This window comes from Bactrocera neohumeralis, chromosome 2 (assembly GCF_024586455.1).
Source record: "Bactrocera neohumeralis isolate Rockhampton chromosome 2, APGP_CSIRO_Bneo_wtdbg2-racon-allhic-juicebox.fasta_v2, whole genome shotgun sequence".
In the NCBI taxonomy this organism is placed as follows: Eukaryota; Metazoa; Arthropoda; class Insecta; order Diptera; family Tephritidae; genus Bactrocera; species Bactrocera neohumeralis.
Window position 1 is genome coordinate 61,952,694 of NC_065919.1, and position 15,175 is coordinate 61,967,868.

Sequence of the window (15,175 nt, forward strand, 5' to 3'; positions counted from 1 at the left end):
TCGAATGAAGGTCATAGAATGAATGATTGAGTGAATGAATGACACATACTAAAAGAGATACATCTGAACAATTGCATTCCATGGCAATTTTGAGATATTGAAACAATGAAATAATATTCAAGTTGCATCGTCTCTTGGCAAGCCTTTATCTTAGATATTAATAACTTTTCTCCAGCACAAGTAGCTTTGTGAATCCTAGTCAATTACTTTATATAAGCCCACTCTCTTTGAAAGGTGTCGTCCGCCTAAAATGCCAAACTTTGTGTAACTGTACTACAATGCACTTATATGCTACTAAACTATTACAATAACACGTATGTAATACAAGAAAATTTTACTAATAAAAAAACCAAACAGATTCTTAGCAAAACTTAACTTACTAATACTCTTTTTCTTCTCTTTTCATCCCTTTTTGCTGCGCTGCTACACTTGTTTGCTCTTTACTTTTCCACCTTTTTCGTTTTCTTTCGCAAATTTCGATTTTAATTGTTTGACACGTCAACATGACACCTATCACATGTACAACAACATTACTTTATTGAAAACAACAACAACACGAATGTTTGAAACCACAAATGCCAACGACAATAACCTGAAACAACGAAAAATTAACGCTAATTCATCCTGCCACCTGCTCACCGCCTACTCACCAACACGCCACCAACCAATAAACTTTTCACAACAAAAATCAACCACAAACACACAACTAAACCGCGTGCACGCACACGCCCTATTCTCGCTAACGCACACACCAACACATACACATACACCCACCCATCGACCACGACGACCGGCTGTCAATCGAAACTTTGCCGTTAATTAACCGCAAACACCAACGGAACACGAATCACCCACGAATTCTTGTAAAAAACACAATGCGTACGCTGTCTCTCACTCTCTCTCTCTCTCTCAAACACACACTTTCTCACACTTTACACTTCTTAAATTCATCTTTCACCCGCATTTACACACACACACACACGCTTGCATCAAACCAAAATGACACACACACACACATACATGCATCCATTCAACCGGATTAATGAAACGACAGGCTTTTGCGTGCCGAATTGTATTCGCTGCGTCGGAAGGGCGCTCTGCGCATGGGCGGCCCACTTGATGCCACACAAAAGAATCCACAATATCCATTGCAACAAGATAACCAACAACAACAACAGTACGAATTGAACAATCACAATATGGCGACAACAACAATAATAACATCAACAATCACAACAACAGGCACAATAAATACAACAACAACAACAGGCACAAGTAGCATTGGTAACCATCATCCATTGTTGCATTGCGAATCGAATCGGCATTGTGCGCGCTGCAACACCGAATTGGGGCGCATCACGAATCGTGGCGCGCCGTGTCGCGTCTGCAAATTGCGCGTGTGCAAAGCGTGTCGTGAGTTCACCTCGCGCACCACCGATTGGGTGTGTGTGGTGTGTCACAAGCAAATGTAAGTGGGAAAACTGCATACTTGCATATGTTTGCAATGTCCATGCATGTATGTATGTGTGTATGTGTACGTTTTGTTGCTCATCCTCTGTTCATGTAATTGTAACTATTTAAGAGTTATTTATTTGTTATAATCTGTTTTTGCTGTTCATGTGACAACCTAATTTTCGTGTTTGTCGATATGGTAACCTTTTTTAATAATTTCCAAAATTCGTAGCATACCCTTGGGCGCAATATTATTTTTTTATAATTTTTTTGTTTTATTACAAGCGTTTCAATGCTGTTAAAAACGTTAGTATTGTAAAAAATTATTTAATATTCTATACTGTTGGGTGATAATCAATAGCATCTGAATGTTCAGATCTTCAATCGGATATTTTCTGTATCTTCTGTGCATAAGGAATGCCTTTACGTTCGGTTTTCGTACTCTCAAATAATTTCTACAAAGTGATTAACGGTAGTTATAAAAGAACTACTTCAGCAAATAAATAAACATATACCAATGAACTAAGGAATTATATCAACTGGCAAATGAGAAAAATTACGTTCCATCGTGAAAATCGGTAATTTACTCCAAAAAATGCGGGAACTGCTTTGATCTCGGAGCCGATCTCCAGTAGGACCTACAAAAAAAGTTGTTTTGTGGAAAAAAAAATTCCTGTCTAAAACTATTTCAAATCCAACAATAAATAAAAAATTATTGTTTATATATTTTCATTTATTAGTCAAGCCGTTTCCGCACCAACCTTGAAAAGTCTATGGAAAAAAACGCGTTTAAAATTTTTGGAGCCGCTTACACTAAGTTTCTTTAAAATACTTGTAACAGGTGGCGCAAAAATTACCTCCCGATGTTTTTTGGAAAATGAAAAACTTTTTTAAAAAATGAAAAACTTTGATTCTGCTTGTGGATTATTTTTGTTTGGTCTTTAAAATTTTTTTACATCAAGCCGAGAATACGTTATCATGTAAATGGCCGCCGCCAGAGATGATTGTCATTTGAGCCCTTTTTGTGGCATTTTCCATCACTTTGGCCAGAACTTCCTTTAAGAGCTGCAAGAGTCTGAGGCTTGTTGACATAAACCCGCGACTTCAAAAAGCCCCACAAAAAGAAGTCTGGAGCGGTCAAATCAGGCGATCTTGCTGGCCAGTGCAAATCGCCAAAACGGGAGATTAGGCGCCCAAGAAATGCATCCTCCAGCATATCGGTTGTGGCACGCAGTGTAGCGTATCATTGTTTATTTACGTGTATTTCGCATGTGTTTACTACACAAATGTCAAAACAGAACTGACATTAGAGGTCAATTGCAAAATTTATAGCATCTTCTGATCATCTTCTGACTTTTGCGCCACCCAGTATAATCATGTCTCCGAAAACATTTGCCGAATCAACTTCATATTTTCTGAAAGTATTTTTATATTATTACAACATGTTGCACGAAAATTTAATATTTTTGTTCACCTAATGATTGTACGTATTTCCTAAAACTAAGCGAGAAGGATATAGGATTATATTTATTGGGTAGTCGAAAAAGTCTTTTCGTATTTCCAATCCAACTTAAACTAATTTTTTTTATAATTATAATAAACTTTAATGTACCAAATATGTACCATTTTGGTCGATTTCTTTTTGCCATTTTTCCCATAAAGACATTATTCCATCAGTTTTAAACAATCATCAGTGTAAATCGAATTTTCGAAATTTCCAGAACGGAAGCGAGCGAACCATCGTTGTGCTACACGAACTGATACAGCATCGTCTACGTAAACTTCACAAATGTCATTGGTGGCTTGTGTGGCATTCTTCCCTTTTTTATACAAAAATTTCAAAATATAGCGAATTTCTTCATTATTTTCATTCATTTTTGAACAGCTGTAACTTTTTTTCAACTTCCCCGAATTTAATTTTTATACTCTCGCAACAATGTTGCTAAGGAGAGTATTATAGTTTTTTCACATAACGGTTGTTTGTAAGTCCTAAAACTAAAAGAGTCAGATATAGGGTTATATATACCAAAGTGATCAGGGTGGCGAGTAGAGTCGAAATCCGAATGTCTGTCTGTCCGTCCGTCCGTCTGTCCGTCCGTCTGTCCGTCCGTCCGTGCAAGCTGTAACTTGAGTAAAAATTGAGATATCATGATGAAACTTGGTACACGTATTCCTTGGCTCCATAAGAAGGTTAAGTTCGAAGATGGGCAAAATCGGCCCACTGCCACGCCCACAAAATGGCGGAAACCGAAAACCTATAAAGTGTCATAACTAAGCCATAAATAAAGATATTAAGATGCATTTGGCGCAAAGGATCGCATTAGGGAGGGGCATATTCGGACGTAATTTTTTTGGAAAAATGGGCGTGGCCCCGCCCCTACTAAGTTTTTTGTATATATCTCGGAAACTACTATAGCTATGTCAACCAAACTCTACAGAGTCGTTTCCTTCAGGCATTTCCATATATAGTTTAAAAATGGAAGAAATCGGATAATAACCACGCCCACCTCCCATACAAAGGTTATGTTGAAAATCACTAAAAGTGCGTTAATCGACTAACAAAAAACGTCAGAAACACTAAATTTTACGGAAGAAATTGCAGAAGGAAGCTGCACTCAGGCTTTTTTTAAAAATTGAAAATGGGCGTGGCCTCGCCCACTTATGGACCAAAAACCATATCTCAGGAACTACTGGACCGATTTCAATGAAATTCGGTATATAATATGTTCTTAACACTCTGATGACATGTACGAAATATGGGTGAAATCGGTTCACAACCACGCCTTCTTCCAACATAACGCTATTTTGAATTCCATTTGATGCCTTCTCTGTATAATATACATATACATTTGGAACCAATGATGATAGCGGAATAAAACTTTACAAAAATACGGTATTTGAAAAATATGTAAATGGCTTATAATGAAATCTCGATTATCACTTTATCATGCGAGAGTATAAAATGTTCGGTGACATTCGAACTTAGCCCTTCCTTACTTGTTTAATATAATCTCACCTTTCTAACAATATACGGTATGACATAATGTGATTACTAGCACTGGAGATTTTTCATCTATTGACAAAATACGGAACGACTTTTTCGACTAACCAAAATTTTTTTTATTATTTGATGTCGAATATTATCCAAATAGATTTTCTTTAAGGCTCTAAACAGTCAGTAGAATGATTAACATCAATTGCGTATCTTTATATCATCCACCAGATTCCTTATGTACCTAACCAGCATTAGGTTTTCCATCATTTGCTTACCTTCATACCGTACGTATTGGTCAGATTTCGCAATATCTTACTAGATTAAAATTACGAAGTCCATACTTTCTAAATCAACACCATGAATATCAAGTTCCTGTCAAACTGGTTCACGAATTGTCTAATTTAGAATATGAATATATTTTGAATTAACAGGCTCAAAAGCAATATTGTATACACACATGAAGACAGTTTCGCTTCGTCACTTCTCTGAAATACCTTTGGCGGTAAGAAGTGCCAATAGTGTCATAAACAACAAATATTTTGTTAACAATTTTTTATGAACGTTTGACAGGTTTACAATGTGGCCACAACATTCCTTTGTCTTGTTTCTAGATTGCCTCTATACCCTTAAAGCCTTATAACAAAAATTAATGGAATAGCTTTCAAAACCAAAATATTGTATTTCTGTATGATCCTTCAACTACTCTTGCATTTGAAAACAATATTTCATTCAATTTAAAGATAGAGCTTTCTTAGAACAAGTAGACACTACCCATAACGCTACTTATTTTCAATTCTCTTGTTGCAATAATTCTCGTTTATTATTCTCCATAAATTGAAAAACAAAACGACAGCAATAAACGCCGATAACAACAAAGCAATGCATTATGGTTTGCAGTTTCCGCGTAAAACTTCGTTCATTGTCAGTATTAAGGACATCAACAATTATTCGGAAATAAATTGATTTTATTTGCGGCCGACATTGTTGACATTGTCACTGGTGTTAACTGTATTGTAAATTCTTCTATATATGTTATTTCTATAGGCAACAGACAACAGCACTTCTGCCGATTGTTGCAATTGTTTTTGTAAATGCTGCTCTGTTTATTTCTGAGAATTTATATAGTGGCTTAGTGTGGACGACTTAATTGAGTTTCGCACTCAGCGAAAAGTTTCAGGATGATATTGTGCAAATATTATGGCAACTCTGTTGCGTGGTAAAAGTTGTGCCGAAAATTGCAAATACACCGTTCAACTTTGTTGTATTTATAGCCAGGATAATTTTAGGTGTTTGTGAAAATTGTTCGAAACATATGAGCAGAAATTTCGAAAACTTTTTTAGTTAGGTTAAGTTAGGTTAGAGCGCAATTATTTGGATATTAACACTCTATAAAGCGGCTTGAACATATCACAAATCTACTGAGGAAGTTTACTTAACTTTCTGCCATTTCACCCGGATGACTAAATATGTAAAATCCGAGGTATTTTAGCCTTAATCTGATAAAAGCAGCACATTCGAAAAGAGAGTGTTATGATGATTCTATATCATCGTCCTACAAACAGTTTATGCAACTGATGTTCAGTAAAATTGTTAATCTCACCGCATGAGCTCCGCTCTTGAGCTCCTATAGCAATTTCAATGTGAACTTTGCCAAAGGCGAGGAGCTCACTACACAACAAACGATTTACTCTGTGTCCGAAGGACTTTGCGATTGCATTTTTGCTATTATTTGACTAGCGCCTGCCGCGCCCGCCTGAGACCCAAACACCTCAAGAGGCCAGCAAGATGTCCTACCCGTTCCTGATCTGCATTTATTTAGGTGAGACTAAACTACTTGACCCAGCTAGCTCATTAGACTTGGAGTTTCCTGCAATTTCACTATGACCAAGCACTCAAACGATAGTTGTTTTGAAGTAGAGATAAGAAACCGAAACATAACTTAGCAAGTTTTGAGCTGTCACCGAGCTCAAGGCTAACATAGTCTCCTTGTCTGATAGGCAACACTCTGAAAGAGGTGGCAATCTATTGCGGCCTAATGGCAGCCATATCTGCACAGAAAACCTGAATGAAAAGCGGAATTGCCGACAATATGCTCCTTGACCAACCAACCCTTTCCTCAAGCTAAAAACGCCCTTCTCTTTCAGCAACTGCTTCCCTCCCATACCTCACTCAAACGTATATCAGCAAAGAAATCTCTGTCTCAGGGGTAGGCTCAGCAACATAGCAATCCATGTATTTTGGAATGAAATCAAAGTATGCAAAGATACCAGAGTGCCCAGGCCTAAGTTTTAGATCGATTTTTGAATCAAGGTGTGTTAAACCTTTTGGGCTTAATATACAGAACATATTGGGATGCCTAAAATTTTTATCGGTTACTGTATATATTAGTCTGTTGTACTAATTTTTTTTTTCTGTCACTGGTCAACCAGAATAACGAAGGTATATGTTTTATATAGGGTATTATTTTAAGAAAACAATCCTATTTAGTTTCATTAAGATACCTTACACCGCTTATTGACCGACATTTTCTTCGTCACGAATTCGCCAAAGACTAGGATTTCCACTTATTCGGTGCTCGCAGGTTAGAAAAGATGTTTTCTCATACCTATGAAATGAAAATGCATACTATCAGAAAATGAGGTTGTTCTCAAATGTCAGGTTGCTAGAAAATCAACAATAACAACCCTATTAGTTGTCAGTTGATAGCTCTAACCGAGCACAAACAACAATAATTGCATAATAATAAAAATGCCAGATATCCAAAGTTTACCGAGCTAACAATTTTCACCTGTTCGTGTCCTTCCTGTCGACTTTGCATTGTTCAAATTGTATGCATTTTTAATAGTTGCTGTTATGTTATTAGATATGCAGCAAATGCCAACCGGCATCCCTGCAGGGGATATGGAAATTCTTGAAAGCACAATTGATGGAAAAGTAGTTCTTTTCAGCATAGTTGCTCGTTAGTAAAAAAAACTTTCATTTAAAATCGAAATTTCGCAGAGTGTTGCGTAAAAATGCTTAGAAATGTTTCAAAACAAGTTGTTTTAGGTAAAAAGCAAGAGCTATATTCATTAATTCGGTTTTGGAAGTATGACAATCATATAATATTTTTGGTGTTTGGATTGTTGATGGCCTTTCACTTTGTCTTCCAAAAGCCTTGCTACTTGACAAATTTCTCATAGGGCACTCAAATATTGCCCCCCTTAGCGCAGACATGCATATGTGAAAGAAAATTTGTTTTCCATTGCACAGTCCGCTCAATTAAGGAAACAATCACATAAGTGGGTCTTCAAACAGTGTTATTCACAAGGCTGTGTATTTAGAAAATAGCTTTAGCGTGCCATTTGTCTGTCACTTTCTAATGAACTGGTTTACCTATCTACTCTTATATACACAATTAAACACATTTCCATATATATCACGATTGTAGGTTGTCGTTTTTAAATGACTTTATGTCCTTTCAAATGATAATTGTTTTGTTTTTCGCAAAAGACACGAATATTGAATTGAATAATTTAACCTTCGACATTAAAAAGCAATTTAGTCGATCAGCAAAATCAAATTGACCCAGAAGAACAACAATACCACATTACATTATAATCAAGCTGTGGGTAATTACATAAAGTCAGGTTGTGTTTAGTTCACAATAGTTGAAAACATTTCTTTATTCTCTTTGATGAGGTGCTTTTGTTGAGCCTAAACAATAGGTTCATAATTCAATTGGAGGCAAAAATGTGGTTGACGAAGAAAATATGTATATTTGGACAGATACTGAAATGAGGTAAAGCGAAAATTTTATTAAAACTGAATGAATTGATTGAATAATACCGAAACAAATCCAAAGGGACTAAATTCAAATTCTATATTTGGGAATTATAAGAGAAAATTCAATCAAGATTTCGACCGATTTCAGTCGCATTTCTTATCACCATAATAAATCATATCGTGATCAAGAAGATATGTTCATTCAACTTAATAAAACTATCACATATATGACGCAATATATACAGGTTGAAGACTACTTTACTATTAGTATTAGAATTGGCCTGAAATGACTTTACTTAAATCATGTATGCTTGAGAAAAAATTGAATTTTTTTTAAGATAACTCATATATTGACCAATATATTCGGCATAAAGTCTTCGAGAGTAACAGGAATCGATTTATGTCTATGTATTTATGTATTTTGTATACCAAACTGGTAATACTTCCAAGTCTCGCTTACTTTTTCTCAGGTATTGACCGATATGTACGGCATAAAGTAAACCGAAATAATGAAAATTATTATCTCAAGCAAATATAAGCTTAAGGAAGATACTCAACCGATGGATACACCATTTTTATCACGAAACCAGATAATTGTCAAAAGAATATTTTTTTGATATTTTTCTTAAAACGTTAACCTCAGGCATAGAGATCGTCACCTACGGTAACTTTGAGCTTGAAAGGTTCAGTTTCAACCATTTTATGCGGGAGCTACCACGCCTTGCAGAAACGATTTGTCTGATTTTGATATCGATATCTCCAAAGATGCTAGATGTACATATTTTAAGGTAAAATATACTTTATTGAGTATTATAAAATTTGGCTTAAATGGATAAAGAGTTGCTGGGGAGTATGGGATATCTTCTAAAAGTGGATAATTTCATGATCGTTCTCCAATTTACTATATACCGTTCGAATTTGCCTTAATGTCCTTACGAAAAAGTTTCATACTTCTCACATTTTTATTTGGATAGTCATCGCATTTTTAGAAATTTTCACATAACCTCTAAAAGGGCTTTGGATGTCCGATATAACTTATTTTCACACTGTCCTTGCTAGTCTGATAATTTCTGAAACAATAAAAATTTAAATTTTTCACATTTCACTGAATGTAATTATTTTAAACAGATATAAACTTTAGTATGAAACAATTGGGTTCAAGGTCTAGACTATTATCTAAATGGTTCAAGGATAGCTGTAATTGTGCCGGGAATATACTGTTAGGTCTTGAAAATATGAAGGGCTTGAAACTGGTTATTGTCGAGCATACATTACTTTCTGATAATATATCAACAGAAACGGGGTCCATCTGTACTCTCGTATCTTGTGTGTAGTCAAAAGCACGGTTCCTTGAGAAGTAACCTTTAATAGGTTTAAGGATTCTTCACTTGGACGGTATCCAACTACGGCTTTTGAAGATATCCAATGTTAAAAACAAACTATTATATTATTTTCCTTCAACAAGGTGCTTCTGCCGTAGTCTCGAGATCATAATCCATATATAGTTTTCTTTTCTTATGTATTCTTTATATGATTTTGGAAGATTGTAATAACTGTGCCAGTCGGAATAGTTTGGCTACATTAAGCTGCTTCCTGTTCATTTTTAAAGCTCGAGGACCTAATTGTTCCCCTATTTCGTGTTCAACGCATGGGCCAACCACTTCTAATGCACGGCGGCAAGATTCCGTAAAGATGTTTAGGTCGTCCTTGTCCTTAGGTAGAAATCGATGATTCCTGAAGTCGTTGACATTGACTATATCATTTTCTTCTAGTTTACATACATTCATTGTAGCGATGATCCCAAAAGGACCATCAAGGCTTTCCTACCCATTATACCTGCCTTAATCTTATCTTCGCGGCTTGATGTGTATGTGGTTTGGTGTTCTCAGTCCACAAATGCGCCCCCATTAGTCCATGGGCTCTGAATAAGGACGAAGTCAGGTTGCTTTTTTGCCACGAGGGTTCCAAAACAATATCAAACAATATCAAATTATACAAAAAATTTAAGATATGCGTAAAGTTCCTTCAAGGTCCACAAGACGCACATACTACTTCATTTAAAATAGGTAGCCTCAGAAACTTATTAACATAAAAAACTAAATAAGTACATGAGGGCCATAAAAATCACAAATTCCTAACGGCATAATTTGAGGGACTTCATACAGAAATAAAATATTGAAATTAAGTAGCTTTCAACACTCAAAACGATGAAGTGCAACTTTGTGCAAGTGTGCGTGTGCAAATAATTCCAAAACTAATTACTTTCAGCAACACGAGAGTGGTGAGTGGAGAGTGTTGAAGATCCAACTCAGCATGTGCAAACCAAAGCATAACTTCGGTACTTAAGTTCAATGTCAGTAGAGCAAGTAACATGCAGCCAGAGCGAGTATAACCTCAAACATACACATGTAGAAATAAGCAGAATACCAAAAGCAATACAAATGTTTGTATGTATGTGTATGTGTGCGTGAAGGTACACTAATTTTTAGTCAGGGAGTGTATTTTATGAAATAAGCTTGCAACAACAATGTACCACTTCCTAATTGGCGCTGACTCTGCAACGAATGGCTTATGCACATATGGGAACAGTGGGGTGAAATATAAATGCATAGCACACTTTATGACAAATATGATACCAAAGTTGTACGCTCAAGCTTTCATATCCATGTTGAAGATCGAACACCAGGTTTTCAAAGAAAATAATATGCTTCTTTATGGTTCTATGGCTATTTGAAGGACCTATGATTGATGCATCTCTTTAATATTTGCTCGAAATGATTTGGAATATTGTAAATACAAGCTTAAGTTTTTTGATTCTGAACCTCTTGGGCTCACTTACATAATTTGGGAAGAAAAGCCTTGAGAAAAATTTCAAATCGATACCTGAGAAACTGGGGGACTAGTTCATGTATATACCATGCAGACGGATATGGCTAAATCGACTCACCTCGTCACAAACTTCTTAGCAAACTTAATTTACACTATTCAGGGTATAAAAATATGAGGTTCTAAGGTGAAACAAGTTTTTTATGAATTCACCCTGCTTAGGGTTAGACGTAAAAACAAAAAACGTATTTTTTAATTTTGATTGGTAAAGAAAAACCCTTAGAAAAGAGAGAGAGAGAGATTGAGGTAGAGAGCAAGAAATAGCGAGAGATAGACAAAGTTAGAAAAAAAAGTGAGAGGTAGTGAGAAAGGAGAGAGAGTGAGATAGCGAGCTAGAAAGAAAGAGAGGTAGAAAAGTTAGAAATAAGAGAGAGAGTGACGTAGATAGCTAGAAAGAAGAAGAAATAAGAGAGAGAGATAGTGAGAAAGGAGAGAGAGTGAGATGGCGATCTTGAAAGAAAGAGAGGTAAAGAAAGTTAGAGATAAGAGAGAAAGGATGACATAGAGAGCTAAAAGAAAGAGAGAGAGAGGTAGAGCAAGTTATAAAGGGAACAAAAGTTTTTATAATTTCTCTCCGAATACTGAATTGTAACTCATAGAAAGATAGTAGAGGGGTGAACTGGAAGGCGAGAAAGAGTTAGAAAAGGAGAAGAAGGCAAAGTTGGAAAGAGAGAAGTAAACAAATTTATAAAACTTCACTATGTAACTACTGGTTTATCGCTCAAGAGAGAGAGATTGAGAGAGAGAGAAAGAGTGCCAAAAAAGGAGACAAAGTTAAAAAGAAAGAGGAAGGGAAAGCTTGAAAGAGCGCACTAAGTAAATTTATAATCCCTCTCTTTCTAAATACTGGTTTGTTACTTAGGAAAGAGAGAAAGGAAGAGACTCCCGTCTATAAATGGAAAGAAGAAGGCAGCTAGAAAGAGATAAAGATGGCATAATGATCATTTACCCACTAAATAAAAGTGTCTCACTCGGGAGAGAGAAAACGAGAGAGAAAGAGCATTATAAAAAGAGCGTGGTAGAGATGTTCGGAAAGAAAAAACTGTTTCATTATACCTCACTCTTCGAAAAAAGGGGTTCCATTCAGTAGTGCTACTTTTCCCAACGCAGCTGTACACATACATAAGCAAACATACACTTGTATGGTGCGAAAAATTCACCTTTATGAACTTCGCCAACCCATTTGGCTCATCTAGCTGAGCAGAAGTAATTAAAATATACTAATAAAATTTTTGAGGTGCAACTTAATGTGTTTCACTGCCAAAGCTTTGCGTGCTTTTGCTGACTATGCACAGCTAAATGTGTTATGTACTCTTCGCATATGCAGTACATACATATGTATATTTATGTCAGCTAATATGGTGGACGCAAGTAGGTGATGTCAGTGATGGCAAGCAATTATTCTATTTGAAAAATTCGTACAAAAGTAGCTGAACACACGTATATGAAAGACTCCCTGTTTATATAAGAAGAGATATGGGCACATAACGCATATTTTAGCATAAACATATGTACAACTGAGTATATGAAAAGCGCTACCGGTGCAATTTGTCTGCAAGACTATGTCATCGTCACTCACCCACATGCATACTACAACAAACCACAAACAAGAATCAGCAACCAAAAGCCAAGCTTTAGTTTTGTCGTCAGCAGCACACAGAGGCAGCAGCTTAGGCGTTAGAAGACGGTTAATGCATATTAATTCTAATCGTCTTATGTGACACACTATACCCACAGCGCTCATAAATAGCATTGGTATAAGAAATTTTCTGCTGTTATTGTTGTTGAAATTGTCTACAGCACCGAAATTGGTATATTTTGTGACTGTTGATTGCCATATTTCTGCTGATTGCTCATTGTTGGCGTTGTCGGATGCACACAACGGCCCAACCCAAAGCGTCCCACACCACTTATTAAGCAAAAAGACAGACCAACAGAGGCACAGACCCGACCAGGCAGCAGCAGCAACAGCAAAGACTTCAAAGCTTATGTGGACTGAGTTGTATAATAAAATTATTGAATGCAAATATATTAAGTGAACACTAGCCAAGCATACGTTTGTATGGTATGTATATATATGCATGTGTCTGTGTTTGCGCATATGGCACTTAATGCCGATTATTCGCAGCCTTGTCATGCCTCAAATTCACTGACTAATTGCAAATGTTTTGCCGCACAAACAATGCTTGCCCACACACGTGTCGACGCTGCCAACTTCATCCGCCACTAACTGCCGCTAAATCTGTATGAGTTTCTATGTATGAATGTATGCGTGTGTGTGTGCGCTTATTAACTGATCTTCAATTAATACGTTTGGCGCTAATTTTTTGTCTCATAACTGTCGTTTGTGCCACCAAATCGTTTGCATGTATTCGCACGCGCGCTCATTTAGCCAGCAACCAGCGAAAACGACGAACGCGAAAATTTTCTAATCAAATATTAATTGTTTACATATACATATTACGAATGATAGTGTTATTTTATAGCTTTTTTTGTTGTCGCCACTATCTTCCGACATAATGAAAATGCATCTGATTGTCAAATGGAATTGTTTCTCTTGTTGCAGGGAGCTGCAAGCCACCACTTCCACTAGTGGTGAGTGGATCAAGGATTATACGCGCGGTTCGAGCGGCGCTGTCGATCACTTGCCGACGACGGATGTGCTGCGCCGAAGTATACGACGTTCCTGGACGATATCAAGTGAGTTGAAATTGATAATTGATATTAAAACTAATAATATAATATTAAAATCATTTTAAAAGAAATAAGTAAACGGCTTTTCAATAGTGCTGTGTGTGAACATTTAAAAGCAATGATACAAATAATATACATATATACATATATTAGAAAAAATATATTTGAAAAGCACTGTGATTTTTTTTTTGTTTGTTTTGTTTTGCATTTAAGTGAACGAAAAAGAATGGCTAAAATAAAATATACAAAATAGTTGTAGTACAATATAATTTTAGAAAGTGAAAGCGAATCGAACAAACTAAAAAGGGGTGATCCATTACGAGTCCCCTACTTTTTAAAGAAAAAACACAGAAACTTCAAATTTAATAGGGAATATTTACTACTATTGAAAATTATCTCTTTCAAATGTTAGCCGCGGCTACGTCTCAGATGGTACATCGTTTGTAATTTTCGAGCATTTCGACTGATAACTGGCGAATGACACGTGTGATGTTCTGCTCCTAGACCTCACAGGACCCCACAGGAAAATCTCTAACGGTGTGATATCACACGATCTTGGAAGCCAATGAAATTATCTTGGCCTAAAACGTGAAATTATCTGCTCACAAGAGTGTTCTCTCAATAAATCCATTGATTGATGCGATACGCCGTCTTGTTGAAACCGAATGGCGCCGAGATCAGGAACTTTAATTTCGGACATCAAATAGTCGGTTATCATGGCGCAATAACACCGGCATCATTTTTGAAGAAATATGGATCGATGATTCCACCGGCTCACAAACCATAACAAGCCTTTTTTTCAGGACGAAATAGCCCTTGAATCCCTTCAGGTAGCTCTTCGTCATAAATGTGCTTGTTTTGCTTGTTTACATACCCGGAAATGGCCTGATCGCTACACAAAATTTGGCTCGAAAACGGCGGATCTTCATGGATATTTTTAAGAGCCCATAGAGCGCTTGGAAAGGTCGAGCGGCTTCAGTTATTGCACAATCTGTATTTTGTTCGCTTTCAATTTAAGATCTAGATGTAAAATGCGTCATATCATTCCATTCCGAGTCCGAGTTGCTGCGAACGGCGCCGAATCGATTCTCCACGGTCTTTGTGTACACTCTTAGCTACGGCTGCTATGTTTTCTTCACGGCATGCTGGATGTGGTCTATTCGGTCGTTAATTATCCAATAATCAATTCTGGGCTTCAAGATGGTTGCTAGTGCTTCGAATAATGCTCAGCTGGCCGATAATGTTGAACATTTTGATCATTATGTTGAGCGAAACACATTCTTTGAACGTTGTTCAGACTTAAAAGTTTTCATGACGAAATGCCAAACAATACTGAACGAAAATAGCATGACGGCTTGACCCGAATGCTGTAACCCTTTATTA

General features: G+C 36.5%; 1 protein-coding gene across 2 annotated transcripts in view; it reads left to right on the top strand.

The window, feature by feature from the left end:
* The first annotated feature begins 1,059 nt into the window (after positions 1-1,059).
* The window catches only part of LOC126767714 (uncharacterized), a 70,462-nt gene continuing 56,346 nt past the window's right edge, over positions 1,060-15,175 (top strand). For both annotated transcript variants that reach the window (XM_050485259.1, XM_050485260.1), the window contains exons 1-2: positions 1,060-1,468; positions 13,665-13,798. In XM_050485259.1, the coding sequence (XP_050341216.1) occupies positions 1,104-1,468; positions 13,665-13,798 (499 nt within the window). In that variant the 5' untranslated portion in view covers positions 1,060-1,103. The remainder of the gene's footprint in view (positions 1,469-13,664; positions 13,799-15,175) is intronic.